This window comes from Trematomus bernacchii, unplaced genomic scaffold (assembly GCF_902827165.1).
Source record: "Trematomus bernacchii unplaced genomic scaffold, fTreBer1.1, whole genome shotgun sequence".
Taxonomy (NCBI): Eukaryota; Metazoa; Chordata; class Actinopteri; order Perciformes; family Nototheniidae; genus Trematomus; species Trematomus bernacchii.
Window position 1 is genome coordinate 942,292 of NW_022987621.1, and position 19,251 is coordinate 961,542.

The window sequence follows — 19,251 nt, forward strand, 5'->3', positions numbered from 1 at the left end:
GCAGAGCAGGTAGAGATGATATTACCAGGTGGAGAGGGAAGGACGAGGCCAAAGCTCACAGCACAGACTTCAACTCCTGGAACTCCTCTTTGAAATACTATACAGACTATACACCATAATAACAAACCAAGAAGCATGTTGTAGAAGTTCTGGCAAATTACATTTTTTTGGATCTTTTTAGATCTTTTGAATAGTGGTCAGTTCAGGTACAGGACTATATTGCTACCTTGACAGCTTCCAGGTGCACCACAAAGATATCCTGATAAATAAGGCAATCACAATTGCATAGAGCCTGATGACACATATTATATTTGTCCCCCCCGTTCTATCAGTTCAAAACCTACAAAAATCAATAGAAAGCAGCAAAAGGCTGAATATTTACATTGGGCTAGATAATCCATGCTTTCAAACTAACATTCTGTTGATGAAACAAACAAATCCAAAGTACAGAGAAGTGGGATGTAGAAAGTGAAGCAATCCTCACATTGTGAAGCTATGAAGCAGCATTGACTGAAAACTGGTTAATGAATTTGCAATTGTTTTGAGTAGTGAGTGTTTCAACTCCTCTATTGATCAACACAACTGGGACATTCAAATGAACAGGAAAATCATAGAACACTTTCTGGACAGAGGTTATGAAGAGTGAGCAGAGCAGGGAGAACACTTTGGATAAAAGTAGGATGAATCTCCACAAACCAAACTTGGAAAAGTCGACCAACAACAAAGGAAGTAATGCACTCCTCACTATGTGTCTTTAGTTTTTTCCTCATTATATATATTTCTTCGATATATCCGTGTTTAACATCATCAGTAGTCTAAGCTACAAAGGTTCTCCTGTGATGTTAACGAACCCTAGAATGTGCAAATAAAACCCTGCCATGTTAGATTTAGTCCTTGTGCATTAAGCAATATGTTTTATCAGGTAAAATAAGAAAACACAGGAGTTGAGAAGTTGTGATTTGAAAGTGCGAGCCTCACCTCTGTCAGTGCAGTGTCTTCTTTAAACACCAGCTCCAAGGTGTTGGAGGGGGCTGTAGCGTTTTCCATGTCCTACCTGTAGTTCTAATCCTGGCTTAAAGAAAGTGTAGAGCAGCCTGTCCTGATGGATGCTTTGAGAGATGGAGCAGATTTCACTCTTTACTCCCTCTCCTCTCTCTCCTCATAGGCTCACTGTCTCCTCTGTCTCTCCTCCCCTCCAACTCTTTCCACCACAGATTGGCACTTCCTCTGTTTGTCCTCACTAACCCCCTCTTGCCCTCGGGGAAGTTTAGTTAGAATGCATTGATTAGCAACATGACATGAGGGGAGGGGGGGGGGTGCATTGGGAGATGGGATCAATGCAAAAACAGACGGTCAGTTAGTGTTCAGCACTGCTCATCTCTCTGCAGAAACAGGCACACATGTACTTTATTCCTTAATGTGTTTATAATATGCATTTCATATGAACATTTGCGCTATCATGTAAGAACTGCATATTACTATGTTTCCATAGTATAAACTCCAAACCATGCTGTCACGTATCTGCTGCAGTTGAATACATTTAGTTTGAATACTGTGGATCGGATTTGAAATGTCTGCATATCAAACGATAATGCTTCCTAGCCTTTTTTTTTAGGTGTTACGGAGGTGGGTGATGTGTGGGGGTGCTAGGCAACAGGATGCGCTGATGACGTACCAGAGGGAACTCTGGGAGTTTCCTGAGGGCTTCTGGGAGCTCAACTTGTCGTAGCTCAGTGGACCAGTTATTTATTTATATCACTCACTTAACTGAGGTGTGTGTGTGTGTGTGTGTGTGTGTGTGTGTGTGTGTGTGTGTGTGTGTGTGTGTGTGTGTGTGTGTGTGTGTGTGTGTGTGTGTGTGTGTGTGTGTGTGTGTGTGTGTGTGTGTGTGTGTGTGTGTGTGTGTGTGTGTGTGTGTGTGTGTGTGTGTGTGTGTGTGTGTGTGTGTGTGTGGTCAGTAGGGATCTTAGCTCAGGATATGGGTGGATGGCACTCCCTTGTTAGCAAGTGTACAGCCTCGGGTTGATTAAGGGGAAACAAGTGGAAGCCAGATGGTTTTTACTTTTCAGAAACAAACGAATATAAAATGTACAGAGGTGATTATGTCTTGAGGTGAATATAAAACAATAATCCCTAAGATTTTCTTTCTGAATACATTTCTGTTAAGTCTCTATCTGTCACAGACTGAGGTTACACTACGGCGATGGAGCCTATGGCCCTCTGATGAAAGCTCTTGTATTTGCAGCGTTACAGACTGGGTGTCTGAGGACGTTCTCGCGGAAAATTGCCCACTAAGCGATGTAATGTAACTTTTGTTGTTATGGCATAATATCTGAACAAAATATTAGATTTAATTATGTCATTTACTTCTTTACTCTCAGTCTTCTCAAGTCCAGCCACCATGTGTTCATCAAGTACAGGAGTGGATATAATTGGATCCAAACTGTAAAACCTGAGCTTTGACAAGACGTTGACCACATGTTCTCTCTGTTTCTTCTCAGGTGATCCCTGACTGGAAGGACCAGGAGTGGGAGGAGGAGAAACCGGAGTCCTACGCCGGGATCTTCCACTTCCGGTTCTGGCGGTTCGGTGAGTGGGTGGACGTGGTGATCGACGACCGGCTGCCCACGGTGAGCGGAGAACTGGTGTACTGTCACTCCAACGACAGCAGGGAATTCTGGAGCGCGCTGGTGGAGAAGGCCTACGCCAAGTAAGACTTCAGCAAGTCACAACCATTCAAATCAAATACATAACACTACATAAATTAGCTGTAGGTGTTGGGGAAATATTTTCCTAGGCCCATACCTTTGACCCAGTTTATCAGTTTGTACTGCCCTCATTGTCGCAGGCCTGCAACCTTTGGTGCTGTGCTCTCAGTGTTTTGTCTCCCTGTTCCTGCCTGTTGGCGTCAGCTGATAGAGGTTATAGTGCTTTATCTTGTTATGCACAATGTTGATTATTCTCTCAGAACTAAATACATAGGTCTAGGGTAGAGATGTTCAGAATTGGTTTGGCAACCGCTGTGTCAACTCGTGTCTCAGCACCTGTCTTGTGAATCCTCCGGCTGAAGCTCCAAAAAACCTGCAGTGTTTGCCATCAAAGTTTCAGCTCTCCCCGTGTCTCTCTGAGTCCTGTCTCCATTGTTTCAGAAGTTTCCATCACAGTAGGAATAAACTACAATTTGTATTAAAAATATATAAAATATCATACTGTTGTAGTGTAGTAGTGATAAAATAAATAAATTGTAATATTGAAAGGATTGAATAAATATATACTGTTATGTGTAGAGTATAACCAGGTTGTGTGTCTGGTCAGGTTTTGTCACAATACCCTCACAAAACGTTACAAATGTGCAGTTGAGATTGAAATGAAGGCTGACTTTCAGAATGGAAAGTGTCTGAGCAAGGGCGCTGGAATCAAGGAACTGGCTAACAGGCCTTTTGCGAACAGGCCTTCGTCACAGCAGCTCCAACATTAACAAGGACAGATGGTTACATGACATTACATTGCATTTAGCTGACGCTTTTATCCAAAGCGACTTACAATAAGTGCATTCGACCAACAAGATACAAACTTGAAGAAAACAGAATCATATAAGTACATCAGGTTTCATAGAGCCAAAACATTTCAAGTGCTACTCAACTGGATAAACCAGTCCTTTGTTAGTATATAAGTGCTTTGTTAGTAATTTTATTGCTTGAAGTGGAGTCGAAAGACATGAGTTTTCAGTCTGCTCTGGAAGATGTGTAAGCTATCTGCTGTCCTGATTTCAATGGGGAGCTCATTCCACCATTTTGGAGCCAGGATAGCAAACCCACGTGTTTTTGCTGATGGGAACTTGGGTCCCCCTCGCAGGGTGCAGCGAGCCGTTTGGCTGATGCAGAGCGGAGTGCACGTGCTGGGGTGTACAGTCTAACCATGTCCTGGATGTAGGAAGGGCCAGATCCATTCACAGCATGGTACGCAAGTACCAGTGTCTTGAAGTGGATTCTAGCAGGTACTGGAAGCCAGTGAAGGGAGCGGAGGAGCGGTGTGGTGTGGGAACATTTAGGAAGGTTGAAGACCAGACGAGCCGCTGCATTCTGGATGAGCTGTAAGACACAATACAAGAAAAACTAACATTTAACATAACATCACAATAATAAATAATAATAATAATAATAATCCATTTGATTTATATAACTCAATAACTGAGAGAAACTCAAGGGTCAACCCTTTATCGTAAATTTGATCTGGGATATAAAGGTCCCATGTCATGGCCATTTCTACTGATCATAATTCCATTGTTGAGGTCTACTAGAATAGATTTACATTGTTCAATGTTCCAAACTCACATTGGTTTCTCATACAGCATCTCTGTATAGTATGTGTATTCACTCTCTGTCCTACACGGCTTGTTGGAGCTCCTGCCCCCCTCCCTATGAGCCCACTGTGCTCTGATTGGTCAGCTCGCCCACTCTGTTCTGATGAGTCCACCACCGTTACAGCGGAACATCAGTGTTTATGTGTTACAATGGCGTTTGTTAGCAACCAGAAAATGACACCAGTAATGACAAACAGAGGAGAATGCTGCGTGGGGTCTGGGTGCCGTGTTGGCGGGACGTTGCGGGGCTCGCTGCCCCGCCCTTTGAGGCTCGAGGAGCGGACAGTGTGAGCTGGGTTACTGGTGTCGTTTCCTGGTTGCTGTGTGGGGTCTGCGAGACACCGTGGAGCTCAGCCTGAGCACACACACACACTCACAGCCTGAGCTCCGAGTGAGTGTGTGTGTGTGTGTGTGCGTGCGTGCGTGCGTGCGTGCGTGCGTGCGTGCGTGTGTGTGTGTGTGTGTGTGTGTGTGTGTGTGTGTGTGTGTGTGTGTGTGTGTGTGTGTGTGTGTGTGTGTGTGTGTGTGTGTGTGTGTGTGTGTGTGTGTGTGTGTGTGTGTGTGTGTGTGTGTGTGTGTGTGTGTGTGTGTGTGTGTGTGTGTGTGTGTACGGAGCTCCGCAGCGTTACGTCACTATACTCAGGGGGAAAAAAATGGAAAAAGAAAAATGTCCAACGAGGCGTTCTGGGGCAGCACAGACAGGTATTTTCTGTGTTAGAGTTGTACTCGCTACAGGGTGTACTTTGAGGGTTTGTGACTCTGCAGACCGTTTACATGCAGACAAAGCTACATAACACACAAGGGGACGGGTAATAACCGGAAAAGCATGTCATGGGACCTTTAACTCTGTATTTGCTGTTAGGGTTAACTGAAGCACAACGGGGGTCTTCAGTTTGACTTCATTAAAACACGGGACCCTGCATCTCTGATTACATTGCAACAATTTATATTCACTGTTCAGAACATGGTTTGGGTCAGAGATGATGTTGGACAGACTCCCTAGGTTATTATGGTATGCTGACTCATCGAGTCTCTCACAGGGTTGACAACGTTCTTTGAGCAAATGTTCAGCTGGTGGAGCAGTTTTGATTTCAAAGCAGTAGATAAGATAAGATAAGATAAGATAAGACTTTATTTATCCCGAAGGAAATTGTTGGGACAAACACTTGATGTGGAGTGTGTGTTATGGATTAGGCTTTAAAGAGACTATTTTCTAAATGTATGATGTTTTTTTGACAAAGAAAACTATTTTGTGCATTTGGTTGGAGAAACAGGATAGAATCAGCATGAATACTATGTATTATTACAAGTTGTGTGTGTAAGTGTTGAGCTTGTGTGTGTCATTAAGGATGTGTGGGTGCTACGAGGCGCTTGATGGGGGCAACACAGCTGACGCTCTGGTGGATTTTACCGGCGGGGTGTCTGAGCCGATGGACTTGACAGAGAATGGGTTTAAAGAAGATGAAGAGAAGCGCAGCGAGCTGTTTGAGAGAGTCCTGAAGGTCCATGACAGAGGAGGCCTCATCAGCTGCTCCATCAAGGTGAGGAGCGCACAAACACACGCTGGCTGAAAGAGGGAATACATTGATTTAGGAATGATTAACTGACTGTTGTTCCAGGCAACTACTGCAGCGGACATGGAGGCCAAGCTGTCCTGCGGCCTGGTGAAGGGCCACGCCTACGCTGTGACAGATGTGCGCAGGGTGAGGCTGGGCCACGGCCTTATGGCCTACTTCAGGTCAGACAAACTCACCATGATCCGCATGAGAAACCCCTGGGGAGAGAAAGAGTGGAATGGACCCTGGAGCGACAGGTAAAAACACATATTTTCTACACATTTGTAAATCATTTAGGATTCAAAAGCTACGGTTTGAACTTGTTATTGGACGACAAACTGTCTGACCCTTTAATTCTGCCCAGTGAAAATACTCTACACATATCGGTTTGATTTCCATATTATGTTATAAGAGTAGAAATAAAGCTTTTTTGTGTGTGTTTGCAGCTCTGAAGAGTGGAAGAAGGTGAGTAATAGTGAGAGGGAGAAGATCGGCGTCACTGTGCAGGATGATGGAGAGTTCTGGTGAGTTTACACTGCCCCCTGCTGGCACACACAGGCATAGGCTTACAATCTGTTCATCTGTTATAGAAAAATACTTCGGTCATTTCACATGTTCTTTTCTAAATATATTTGATCATAAATTCCTCGCTGATAACACAGTAAATTAATGTTACTAAAAATAAATAATACATTCTTACCCCCCCTTCTCTCTGTCCTCTCCTTCAGGATGACATTTGATGACTTTATAGCTAACTTCACAGACCTGATACTGTGTCGTCTCATCAACACGTCCTACCTGAGTCTGCATAAGACCTGGGAGGAGGCTGTGATCCGGGGCTCCTGGCGCTGCCATGACGACCCGCTCATCAACCGAGCGGGGGGCTGCACCAACAACAAGCACTCCTTCCTCCAGAACCCACAGGTGTTATTCCCTGTTATCAGTTCATCTGTTCTCAGATTTGGTATTATGCATGACTGTGTGCATTGTGTTAGTGAAACTCTGAAATAGATGAACTCTATGTGTGTCTGTTCTCTGTGGTGCAGTATGTGTTTGACGTGAAGAAGCCGGAGGACGAGGTGCTGATCTGTCTGCAGCAGAAAGACCGCAGAGCCACGCTGAGAGAGGGCCGCGGAGAAAACATGGCCATCGGCTTCGAATTACACAGGGTGGGTGTGTGTGTGTGTGTGTGTGTGTGTGGGTGTGTGTGTGTGTGTGTGTGTGTGGGTGTGTCATCTCAAAATCCTCCAGGACTAAACTGAATATCATGATTTTTGGGGGCGGGGTTTAATTGCATGGCTGTTATATTGAATGACATAAACTAAACACTTGACATACAAATACCTATATGAAAGAAAACATCTTTGGGAAAATGTACTTAAGGAGTAATTTTCTTGGTTTGACCTATATGTGATATCAGAATCAGAATCAGAATCAGAATCAGAAACAGGTTTATTGCTAGTTATTACTAGGAATTTGACTTGATGTCATGGTGCATACATAAAATATAAAAAACAAGAAATCTAATATAAAACACAAAATCTTTTACACCGTAATAAAATACAGTTAAATAGCAATAAAATACAAATAAAATAAAGCAGTAATTTACATGGAAATAGAATGCTATGAGTGAATTTTTGCATATAAACTATGAAATGTGAAATCAGAATATGTGCAGAAAGGAGTAGGAACATTGTGTCCATTAATGTAATGCATATAGTCTATGATGTGGCAGAGGTAAAGTGTCAGTGGGGGGGGGCCGGGCCTTGTTTAAGAGGCCGGTAGCGGAGGGGAAGAAACTGTTCAGGTGAAGAGAGGTTTTGGTCCTGATGGAGCGCAGCCTCCTGCCAGAGGGGAGGGGGGCGAACAGTTCGTGTCCAGGGTGGGAGGGGTCGGCCACTATCTTCCCTGCCCGCCTCAGGGTCCTGGAGGCATGCAGGTCATGGAGGGATGGCAGATTGCAGCCGATCACCTTCTCTGCAGAGCGGATGACACGCTGCAGCCTGCCCTTATCCTTGGCTGTAGCTGCAGCGTACCAGATGGTGATGGAGGAGGTGAGGATGGACTCCATGATGGAGGTGTAGAAGTTCACCATCATCGTCTTTGGCAGGTTGAATTTCTTCAGCTGCCTCAGGAAGAACATCCTCTGCTGTGCTTTTTTGATGGTTGGATTTAAGGTCTGATGAGGCACACAGCCAATCATAGTTGAGCACGGTGGGGTCAATCCCAGCAGCACCTCGGGGCTGAGCAATGAAGCTCACAGTGTGTGTCAAAGATTGACATTCATCCAAGGACCCCCCTATTCAAATAACTTAACAGCAGAAATAAAAATGCTAACATGCTGCAGCCGTGTTGGGTCTCTATAGCAAAATTATATTTATGACAACTGTGGGGTTATTATTTACCCACCTGTTTTAATGATATCAGTTGCCATGACTGGTGGGTGGCGTCACTGTGAAGCTTGTGTCGTCCATTATGAATACAATCTATTCTATGTGCATCTCCATCACTGAGGCCGATGCGATGTGCATCTCCATACATTGCCAACGATACGATACATTAACGATACATTAGAAGCACCGGGCGGTGCGATACGATTCACCCCTGTTGCGACACAATTTGATTCAACATTATGCGATTCGGGCGGTACGATGTGATTCAACACGATGCAAAATAATGATACTTCAATATGGTACGACAGAGGATTTTGTTTTATTCCTTATATGCAGCAAATCATAAATTAACAAATAGTGCTTCACATATTTGGTTCTCTCTGCTAGTACTGCGCATTATGCTGTTTCTTTTTTACCTTAAAAAAAAAACCACTTGGACCTTTCACAAACAGGTATTTCATAACTGCTTACAATTGTAAGGAAGACATTTAAACTATTATTGGCAGTCACAGGCTGCTGTAAACTAAACACCACTCTTTCTGACAGAACACCTCACTGAGTGAGTGATGAGTGATTTAACTCATATGTCTAACTTTCAGGTTTCTCTTTTCAGCCGCAGACCCCATGTCGCCTCTTTATGTGCGTCGCTAAGTTCCTCGTACTACTTGTGTACTTTAAAGCGGCACGGCATCGTTTACAATTTGCTTGCGATTTGTGAAGTTGTCCGTTTTTCTTGAAAAATCCGAAGTGTTGCCAAACGTTTGATTTGTAGGTATTTTTCGGTGCGCTGTGTTTCTCTTTCTCCTCGACTTCCATGTGTGTTGAACTGAGACTCTCGGCCTCCGTAGTGCGAAGCAAAGATCAAAGATCATCTCTGCTGAGTGCTGACAGGATGAGGGGATATTATATGAATGAATCGGTTTTTTACCGATGCAAAGACGCTACAATCGATGCATCGCGAGTTCAACCCAAACTGTAGCCGATGTGCACTCTTTCAACCGGTGCACTCGCATCTTGAACGTTTATGCCGGTGCACCGATGCGAATCGGTGAATCTTAACATCCCTAGAATACAGTGTATGGCTCAACCCCATCTGCCAGTTTGAATACAATACTTAACCCAAATACTGCTAAGCCTTTATCAAAGTGTGTGTGCTCTGGACTGTGTGTTCAGGTGGAGCTGAACAGGACCTACCGTATGCATGTGACCCAGCAGAAGGTTGGAGGCAGTGCCTTCATTAACTCCAGGTCTGTGTTCATACGCATCGACCTGAAAGAGGGCCGCTACGTCATCATACCCACCACCTTCGACCCCGGGCTGGAGGGAGACTTCCTGCTGCGCACCTTCACCGACGTGCCGTCCGACTGCAGGTAGGAACCTCTGGCTTCAGGTTGAAGACAGCTTTTGTCCTTTTAGATGCGACTGTTTCAGTGTTTGTTGTTCAGCAGACCGGCAAAGTAGTTTTAATTTTTGTATTTGTTTTTCTGTGTGTGTGTGTGTGTGTGTGTGTGTGTGTGTGTGTGTGTGTGTGTGTGTGTGTGTGTGTGTGTGTCCCACCTGTAGAGAGTTGACTCTACACGAGCCCCCCCAGACCTGCTGGTCCGGGCTGTGTGGGTACCCCTCTCTGGTCACGCAGGTCCACATCCTGCAGGCCACTGGAATCGCAGGACAAGACTCTGATGGAGGTAGGTGTTTACTTTTTTCATGACTCAATAATTACCCTGGAGGTACAACAGAAAATGTGTTTACTTTAAAACCATCAACATCTTTCACCTCTTTTTCTGGCATTTCTTTTTTGGACGATTTTTCAACAATGTTCACATATTTTTCTGCCAGATTTATCCTATTTCCCTGACATTAGTCACACATTCTACACATATATTACATATTACTCATATTACATTTCATTGAGCTGACGCTTTTATCCAAAGCGACTTACAATAAATGCAAAAACCATAAAGAATCAAACTCCGAACAACAAGGAAAGTGCAGATATATTCACTTCAAACTAAATCATACTGTAGTAAGAGCTGGTGAATCAGATACAAGGCCTAAATTAACTCAACAACGGCTTTGTGTTTTTATGTTTGTTTTTTCCCTCAACAATGACTTAATTACCAAGTTACAGTCGAAATAGATGCGTTTTCAGTTTGCGACGGAAGATATGCAGAGTTTCTGCTGTCCTGATGTCAATAGGTTCATTCCACCATTTAGGAGCCAGGAGAGCAAACAGGCGTGTTTTTGAGGGGGACCTGGGTCCCACTCGCAGTCATGGAGTAGCAAGCTGATTGGCTGACGCAGAGCGAAGTGCACATGCTGGAGTGTGGTTTGACCAATGCCTGGATGTAGGAAGGAGCTGTTCCCTTCACAGCTCGGTGGGCCAGCATCAGGGTCTTGAAGATGATTCTTGGAGCTACTGGCAGCCAGTGGAGGGAGTGGAGGAGAGGTGTAGTGTGGGAAAGAGGACAGGAGAGCTTGATTGGAATGGAGGTCATCAAGGTGTTTGGATTTCCACCATTTCCTCTCAGCAGCCCTTAGGATGGTTCTGGACTCAAACAGTGTGTCAGCCAACCAGAGAGCTGGAGGAGACTGAAGAACCCTCCGAGTAGTGAGAGGACAGAGAGAGGACAAGAAGATGGACCTTTATTAATCCCCCGAGGGGGAAATTCAGTTTCCACTCTGTCGTACACACACATGCGTTTTTATACAGGTAATACAGTACACACAGTACACACTTTTTACAACATGCACATACATATACAAATACACATACATGCACATGCAGTTGAGAGGTCAGAGCAGAGGCAGCCAGTCTAGCCGGCGCCAGTGAGCAGTTGGGGGTTAGGTGCCTTGCTCAAGGGCACTTCGGCAGTGGCCCAGGAGGTGAACTGGCTCCTCTCCAGTACCAGTCCACACTCCGTATTTTTTGGACCTAAGTCCAATCCCCTACAGACACTGCCGCAGAGAAGAGGACAGAGAGAGGACAGAGAGGAGGACAGAGAGGGAGACAGAGAGAGGACAGAGAGAGGACAGAGGGAGGACAGAGAGGAGGACAGAGAGGGAGACAGAGAGGAGGACAGAGAGGAGAAGAGGATAGAGATTTTCTGTCAAAATTGTAGAACTATAGAATTGTTTTTAACCTTTTGAAACATCTTTTAATATATTTCAGATTTTTTTCTGGCAATTTCTTATGAAATAATATGAACAATACATCATATTTTGCAGGTGCATGGAGTGTTTTTGAGGCACTTAGAATATGTGCATACTGTGTCCAGCACTGTTGTATTGTGCCAGTAGATGGCACTGCAGCTTTGTAGGTTCAGTGACTGGATCATAGCAGCACATTACGGCTGAAAGTAGAGCAGCCAGATGCAGGACCTGTATTTATATATTTCATTCTTAATTAAAATATTAGACACCTCAATGATCAATACAAGGACATGTTCTTATTCCTGCTGCCATGCATGTCCAATGGATACTTAAGTGTCTGCACAGTATAAAAAAAGATAAGATCAAAAATCAGCTCAAGACATAACATAATTTCCTTATCTTACATACAGTAGCACATAACAAAGGTGTGTGTGTGTGTGTGTGTGTGTGTGTGTGTGTGTGTGTGTGTGTGTGTGTGTGTGTGTGTGTGTGTGTGTGTGTGTGTGTGTGTGTGTGTGTGTGTGTGTGTGTGTGTGTCTGCAGCGTCTGACCCTTACGTGATCATTCGGTGTGAAGGAGAGAAGGTTCGCTCTCCGGTCCATAAAGACACACGCAGCCCAGACTTCGACACCAAGGGGCTGTTCTACAGGAAGAAATCCAACCAGCCAATCAGCATCGAGGTGTGTGTGTCTGTGTTCGTCTCTGTTCGTCTCTGTGTGTGTGTGATAGATGGTCTCTAATACCCCATTCACACCAACGGTGTTTCAGGGCCGGTTCGGAGCTGGAGCTTGAAAAGCACCGGGTTTTCCTGTTCACACCGCAGCGGAGCCGCCTCTAAGCTCCGGAATCCGGTTCGTTTCGAGCACCAAAAAGTTGTCCGTCTAGAAGCAAGAACCGCATACGTCACGCTTACGTCGGAGGGGGGCGAGATTAACCTGAGCTAACAGTTAAGGCGAGTACGGCAAATAAAAGTTGTAACAAGCAGTAGTGCTGAGCAAAGTGACTAGAACGCAACCACACACTTGTTAAAAAAAACACACTTTATAAAGTCAGGCAACACTAACCAGGCTTCGTGTGATTCTGTTTATTTGTACCTTACTTTGACCATCCGTTCGCTGTTATTGATCATTGTGGAGAGCAGGCAGACGTTTAGTTTGTTATTATAGCAGCTATCGGATGGAATCAATACATGGGCTGCACAGGTTGTCATGTCCGACTATCACAAGTAGAATCATAATGAAAAATACGCCGGTAAAAAGTGCCTGTAGAAAACTGCTTAGCAAGTAGTCAGTTTAGCTTCGGTTGCTATGCTAACATCACCCATGTTATACCAGAGAAACTTTCATAGCAGCGTTGTGATGCCAAACAGCGTCAATTCAGACTGACACACATTCACTTAAGGGGAATTGGGGATATGTATCAGCTGCTTGTGTGACAGTCAGACAGTGAATACTTTAGAGCCGTGTGAGCTAACCCGGAGCTAACGGGAGAATAGACTCCCGTGGAAGAGCAGCCAGCACTGCAGCGGTCGCTAAATGCTGCTGAAACACATTAATAAACAATGAACCACGGCACTCTGGAGAAAAGTATAAGGTTGGAGAAGTCGTTATTTAATTTAATCTGGCTTCGTATGATTAAAAGCAACACGATCATCGACCCGACGCAGTCCCCCGTTGTTGTTGTTGTTGTGAGCTCCGTTGGGGAGAAAATCAGCGATGTAAACGGTGACGTCATGACGCAGCAGCGGCAGCACCAGTCGGGCTCTGAGTGGTGTGAAAAGAGCCGGAGCTAAAACGAAGTACCGGTTCTGAACCTGAAAAGCTCTAGCACGGAGCTTGAACCGGAGTTGTGTTGGTGTGAAAGGGGTACAAGTAAGGCTTACAGGATTTTCTCAGATGTTTTATTTAAGTAAAAGTAGCTATACCACTTTACAGCAACACTATGTCACTGTGTAACTCAGTTTATTGTTGCAGCTGGTAAAGGGGGAACTCATTTGAATTACTTTATAAACTTTATGTAGCTTATCTAACATTGAGATGTATTAGTTGATATATACTTTTGTTAATAATATAAAGGTGACTAAAGCTGTCAGACAAATGTAGGGTAGTTAAAAGAGCAATATTTCCTCTGAGATGTGAACTGTGTGCAACATTATTTGGCAAGTGAGTATGTTGACCATGTTATCATGTTTATGCATATTTTCCACCTCCAAGCTGTATGAACTTGAATGCGTATTGGATCTAAGGATATCAGGTGATGAGTATTTCTGTAATGAGGGAGGGTGTGGCCTAAGGAGATCAACACCCTACATGAAGGTGTGTATAAATATTAGGCAGCTTCTTTTCCTCAAACATTTTAAAATGTCTTTCAGAGGGATGCATCACTCTTGAAATTGCTAAGATATTGGTGATCACAGAACCATCAAACGTTTTGTTGCAAATAGTCAACAGGGTCGCAAGAAACATATGGAGAAAAGAAGACGCAAATGAAGTGCCAAAGATCTGAGAAGAATCAAACGGGAAGCCACCAGGAAGCCATTATCCTCCAGTGCGGTCATACTCCAGAACTGTGACCTACCTGAGGGCCCAGAAGTCTCAGGTGTTCAGAGGCATGGCATAGGGAAGGAAGGCTGAAACCCCCACTGAACAAGACACATGAGATCAAGACAGGGCCAAGAAATATCTGAAGACAGATTTTTTAAAGGTTTTCTGGACTGATGAGATGAGGGTGACTCTGGACAGACCAGATGGATGGGTGGCTGGATCAGTACCGGGCCCAGAGCTCCACTTCCACTCAGTGACAGCAAGGTGGAGGTGGGTGCTGGTATGGGCTGGTTTTATTCAAGATGAGCTAGTTCAGGGGTGGGCAAACTTTTTGGCTCGGGGCCACTATGAGTTTTAAAATTTGACAGACGGGCCGGGCCAGTAGCAGATGGTGGAAAAGTGGCGGCTGATATTGTATTCTTTGAAAACTGCAACGGTTTCTTGGCAAATAAGACATACAGCCTTATATCGCACTTCGGTGAAAACATATTTAGCTGTCCACTCCTCATTAACATTGTCGACTTTTCTTTTCTTTGGTCCACTCATTGTTACAGATGCAGGTTCAAAGGTGAATTATTGCGTCATGACGTAACCGTTCACGTGCCTTCTTATGACCCACACGGCCTTTTACGTCGCTGAGTTTCTCCGCAACACCGCTCATTCCTCATCTAACCTAAACCCTTCCTCACCTGACCTAAACCCTTCCTCACCTGACCTAAACCCTTCCTCACCTGACCTAAACCCTTCCTCACCTCACCTGACCTAAACCCTTCCTCACCTGACCTAAACCCTTCCTCACCTGACCTAAACCCTTCCTCACCTGACCTAAACCCTTCCTCACCTGACCTAAACCCTTCCTCACCTGACCTAAACCCTTCCTCACCTGACCTAAACCCTTCCTCACCTGACCCAAACCCTTCCTCACCTGACCTAAACCCTTCCTCGCCTGACCCAAACCCTTCCTCACCTGACCCAAACCCTTCCTCACCTGACCCAAACCCTTCCTCACCTGACCCAAACCCTTCCTCACCTGACCTAAACCCTTCCTCACCTGACCCAAACCCTTCCTCACCTGACCTAAACCCTTCCTCACCTGACCTAAACCCTTCCTCACCTGACCCAAACCCTTCCTCACCTGACCTAAACCCTTCCTCACCTGACCTAAACCCTTCCTCACCTGACCCAAACCCTTCCTCACCTGACCTAAACCCTTCCTCACCTGACCTTAACCCTTCCTCACCTGACCTAAACCCTTCCTCACCTGACCTAAACCCTTCCTCACCTGACCTAAACCCTTCCTCACCTGACCCAAACCCTTCCTCACCTGACCTAAACCCTTCCTCACCTGACCCAAACCCTTCCTCACCTGACCTAAACCCTTCCTCACCTGACCCAAACCCTTCCTCACCTGACCCAAACCCTTCCTCACCTGACCTAAACCCTTCCTCACCTGACCTAAACCCTTCCTCACCTGACCTAAACCCTTCCTCACCTGACCCAAACCCTTCCTCACCTGACCTAAACCCTTCCTCACCTGACCTAAACCCTTCCTCACCTGACCTAAACCCTTCCTCACCTGACCCAAACCCTTCCTCACCTGACCTAAACCCTTCCTCACCTGACCCAAACCCTTCCTCACCTGACCCAAACCCTTCCTCACCTGACCTAAACCCTTCCTCACCTGACCTAAACCCTTCCTCACCTGACCTAAACCATATAGAGAACGTGTGGGCCCTTCTTAAAGGGAGATTTACAGTGAAGGAAACTCCTCTCTGAACAGAGTCTGGGAGGTTGTGGTTGATCGTCAACAGATCCAGAAACTGACAGACTCCATCAATGGAAGTATTGTGACTGTTATTGAAGAGAAGGGTGGCCATATTGGTATACTGCGTGGTATTTCTTTTACATTTTTGGTTGTTTGTTTACTATTCTCACTAAAACACATGAAAATAAACCAGTCAAATGGGAACATTTTCGTTTTTCCTTTAGTTGCATAATAATTGTGCACACATAGATTTTCTCCTAAGAAAAAAACCTCACTTTGACTTTATTGCAGTGTTGTAGTCAAGTCACCAATTCACGAGTCCAAGTCACTCTCGAGTCACCACTCTTCGAGTCCGAGTCCAAGTCCGAGTCACCAAGGGAGAGTCGTAGTCGAGTCCGAGTCCAAGTCCGAGTCACCCAAGGAGTGTCCGAGTCGAGTCCGAGTCCGAGTCATCATTACCTGTGTTCGAGTCCGAGTCCAAGTCCGAGTCACCCAAGGAGTGTCCGAGTCGAGTCCGAGTCCGAGTCATCATTACCTGTGTTCGAGTCCGAGTCCAAGTCCGAGTCACCTAAGAAGAGTCCAAGTCAAGTCCGAGTCACAAGTCTTCATGTATTAATCTTCGTGGATATATGTGTTGAAATGTAGCTGCTCCTCTACATTGCTTTTATCCTGTCATGTTATACTAATCTGTCTATTGAACTGCTGTGAAGCCAGTTTGGCTACAATTCTTGTAATAGGTGCTATACAAATATAAAGCTTATTACTAATATTAATATTATTATTATTATTATATATAAATAAACTATGTTTAAAATGAGTTACCTTTTAGAGAAGTGATTATATTTGTATGCCAATATTTTCCTATGGTAAAGTTTTCGTTTTGCACTTTTATTTTGATAGTAATAAGATCGGGACTCTTATTTTGAAGGAACTTTTACCGGTTAAATCGGTTTACTGATAAAGATTTAGCCCCAGAAAGCACATGGCTACTTAGCATGCAAAATGACGTCATTCTGCATGTTAAGTAGCCGTGTGCTTTCGTGTTATCGGCTGAATCTTTATTTATTGATTAGATCACGTTACTCTGATGATAGTGTTCAAGACAGCCTATATGTCTGAACTCGATGTTTAGAGTAATGTGTTACGGAGCCTTCTCTTCAATATTGTTTCCACATAGAGCATTTTGCGCTGCTCTTTTCCAATGTGGAAGCAGAATGTGTGAAAGCATACAGCACGATGCGGGGTGTGTCTCTAGACATCTTTAGACTGGAATAGCGGGGCCCAGTACGTGAACTCGCCTCGCAACCGGTGCACACGCCAGGATAGAGGACATCAGACTCCATAGAAAACTTGCTCGAGTCCGAGTCCGAGTCCAAGTCGGAGCGTCAATGTACAAGTCGAGTCCGAGTCATCGTGGGGGGAAAAATGCACGAGTCCGAGTCCGAGTCCAAGTCAGCGTACGCGATAATTCACGAGTCCGAGTCCGAGTCCAAGTCATCGTGTGCGAGAATTCACGAGTCCAAGTCCGAGTCGCGTCAATCAGTGCGCGAGTCCGAGTCGAGTCACGAGTCCCGAAAATCGGCACTCGAGTCCGACTCGAGTCCGAGTCCAGGACTCGAGTACTCCATCTCTGCTTTATTGTATATTCAGGTATGAGGTTCATTAACATTTTGGATTGACCAAGAGCACTGTATTTGTTCCATAATTAAAATAATCCTCAAAAATGGGGTAGTATGCAGTAAAGCACAGCTGGAGGGAACTGTGAGTGTTGTGGTCTCATGGATTCCTCTCACTCTCCCTCAGATCTACAACCACAACGTGTTGATGGACTCCTTCCTGGGTCAGGTGACCCTGCCGGGTGAGCAGGGTCATTTCCAGCAGACGCTCCACCTGAGGGGCAAGGGCGATCGCCGTGACAACGACCTGCCGGGGACCCTCACTGTTGCCATACTGAGCAGCTCTGTGCTCACCAACATCTGACACACAGGAAGTCCAGTCAGCTAACGTTTACCAAAGAATCGCTTTACCACACTATAAGGGGAAATAATCGGCCTTATTGGTTTACTTTTTTGAAGTTTCATTTATAAAAGATTACACATCCAGCTGTGGGTGTGTGAGATCATCAGAGGAGAACCTGAGCTGTGTTGGAACCTGATGCCTTAAAATGTCAAAAATGATTTACAGAACCTGGGTACTGGGTCTCTCTGAAAACATGAGATTGCAAACGATTCCTAGCTAGCTCTTAAACCTGGTTTACAGTTTTTTTTCTATTAACCACTACTTAGTGTCTTGTTTACTCTAATGTTTGATGTCTTATTCTGTTTCATCTTTAATTTTAAATATTAAAAGCCTATTTACATGTCTTTTTATATGGCCTCATTTATATCTTGTCCCATGTACATCACTTTGTATTGCATTGTTGAAGGGTTCGCTACAAATAAACGTGCTTTGCCTGGTCTGTCTAAACGTTTAAAACAGAATTCTCAACTTTTTACAAAACTCGACAGAGAGGACAGATTAACCTGTTTCACGCCTTCCCCCCGGTACCGGGCGGATAAACGCGTCATTTGCAGGAAACAACGTCTAAGGAATCTTAATATTGAATAAAACTATGAATGTGTTATATCCATGTAACGGGAAGAAACTCAGCTAACTGATCTTTTTAATTTTTTTTTTCAAAAAAAACCCACAATGCTAGCACTCAGCCTCTGAATTAGCCTCGATCGAAAAAACGGGACCGACAAAGGCACATAAACTCACTCAGAACTCCCTTATTACTTATCCTAGATGCACAACCAAACACTATTTTTTGGTGTCCTGGAGACACTGAATCTAACGGTGCCCACCTCAACACTCAGTGATAAACATTCGCGACGCTATCAACGAAAGCGTACATCATCACATGTGGAGCCAAGAAGCTAAACATGTAAATATGGCTCACCTTGGTCAAAAGTGGTCTTCAATGGCATTAAAACGATAAAAAAACGATGCTGCAGTTAATCCATAGGTTCATCCTATGTGTCTGTGCCTTCTTTGAAATTATTTCTGATAATCCATAAGCAATACAACTGCGTTTTAGTTTCCAAACTCCAGAAGGAGACATTCCTCCAGTTTAGTTTCGCTTTCCACACGCGAAGCGGCAACATTTTTTCTTTATAATGTGTGTCTATGTGAGTCTCCTCCTTCGATTCTATTGGCTCTAACGGTCACAAGGGTATGTCAACCAACCAGATCGAGCAAGGGGGGCCAGAGATAGGTCAAATCCACCCAAATGACCCCAGATGGCCCAGTTTTTGGCTAAATCTCTCTAAAAAGGTCAAATTTCACTTGTTTTGCATCAATCTTGATACAGGGTACTTATTATATGTTGTACTTTGGATTCCTAAAGCTTTTAGTCTACTAACCCATCATCCAAGGGTAGTTTTCACTATCTGTAAAAAATAATTTTTGGACGGACACTATAATTTACAGTTTTTTACTA

General features: G+C 44.5%; 2 protein-coding genes across 2 annotated transcripts in view; one reads left to right on the forward strand and one right to left on the reverse strand.

Moving 5' to 3' along the window:
* ompa (olfactory marker protein a) overlaps positions 1-1,100 on the reverse strand; it is a 2,155-nt gene extending 1,055 nt beyond the window's left edge. Inside the window, exon 1 of the mRNA XM_034132795.1 lies at positions 979-1,100. Within this exon, the coding sequence (XP_033988686.1) occupies positions 979-1,047 (69 nt within the window). The 5' untranslated portion in view covers positions 1,048-1,100. The remainder of the gene's footprint in view (positions 1-978) is intronic.
* capn5a (calpain 5a) overlaps positions 1-18,139 on the forward strand; it is a 41,831-nt gene extending 23,692 nt beyond the window's left edge. The window contains exons 4-13 of the mRNA XM_034132794.1: positions 2,502-2,710; positions 5,712-5,904; positions 5,983-6,176; positions 6,366-6,443; positions 6,648-6,843; positions 6,966-7,088; positions 9,486-9,682; positions 9,876-9,997; positions 12,006-12,142; positions 17,574-18,139. Coding sequence (XP_033988685.1) covers positions 2,502-2,710; positions 5,712-5,904; positions 5,983-6,176; positions 6,366-6,443; positions 6,648-6,843; positions 6,966-7,088; positions 9,486-9,682; positions 9,876-9,997; positions 12,006-12,142; positions 17,574-17,750 — 1,626 coding nt within the window. The 3' untranslated portion in view covers positions 17,751-18,139. The remainder of the gene's footprint in view (positions 1-2,501; positions 2,711-5,711; positions 5,905-5,982; positions 6,177-6,365; positions 6,444-6,647; positions 6,844-6,965; positions 7,089-9,485; positions 9,683-9,875; positions 9,998-12,005; positions 12,143-17,573) is intronic.
* The last annotated feature ends 1,112 nt before the right edge of the window (positions 18,140-19,251 follow it).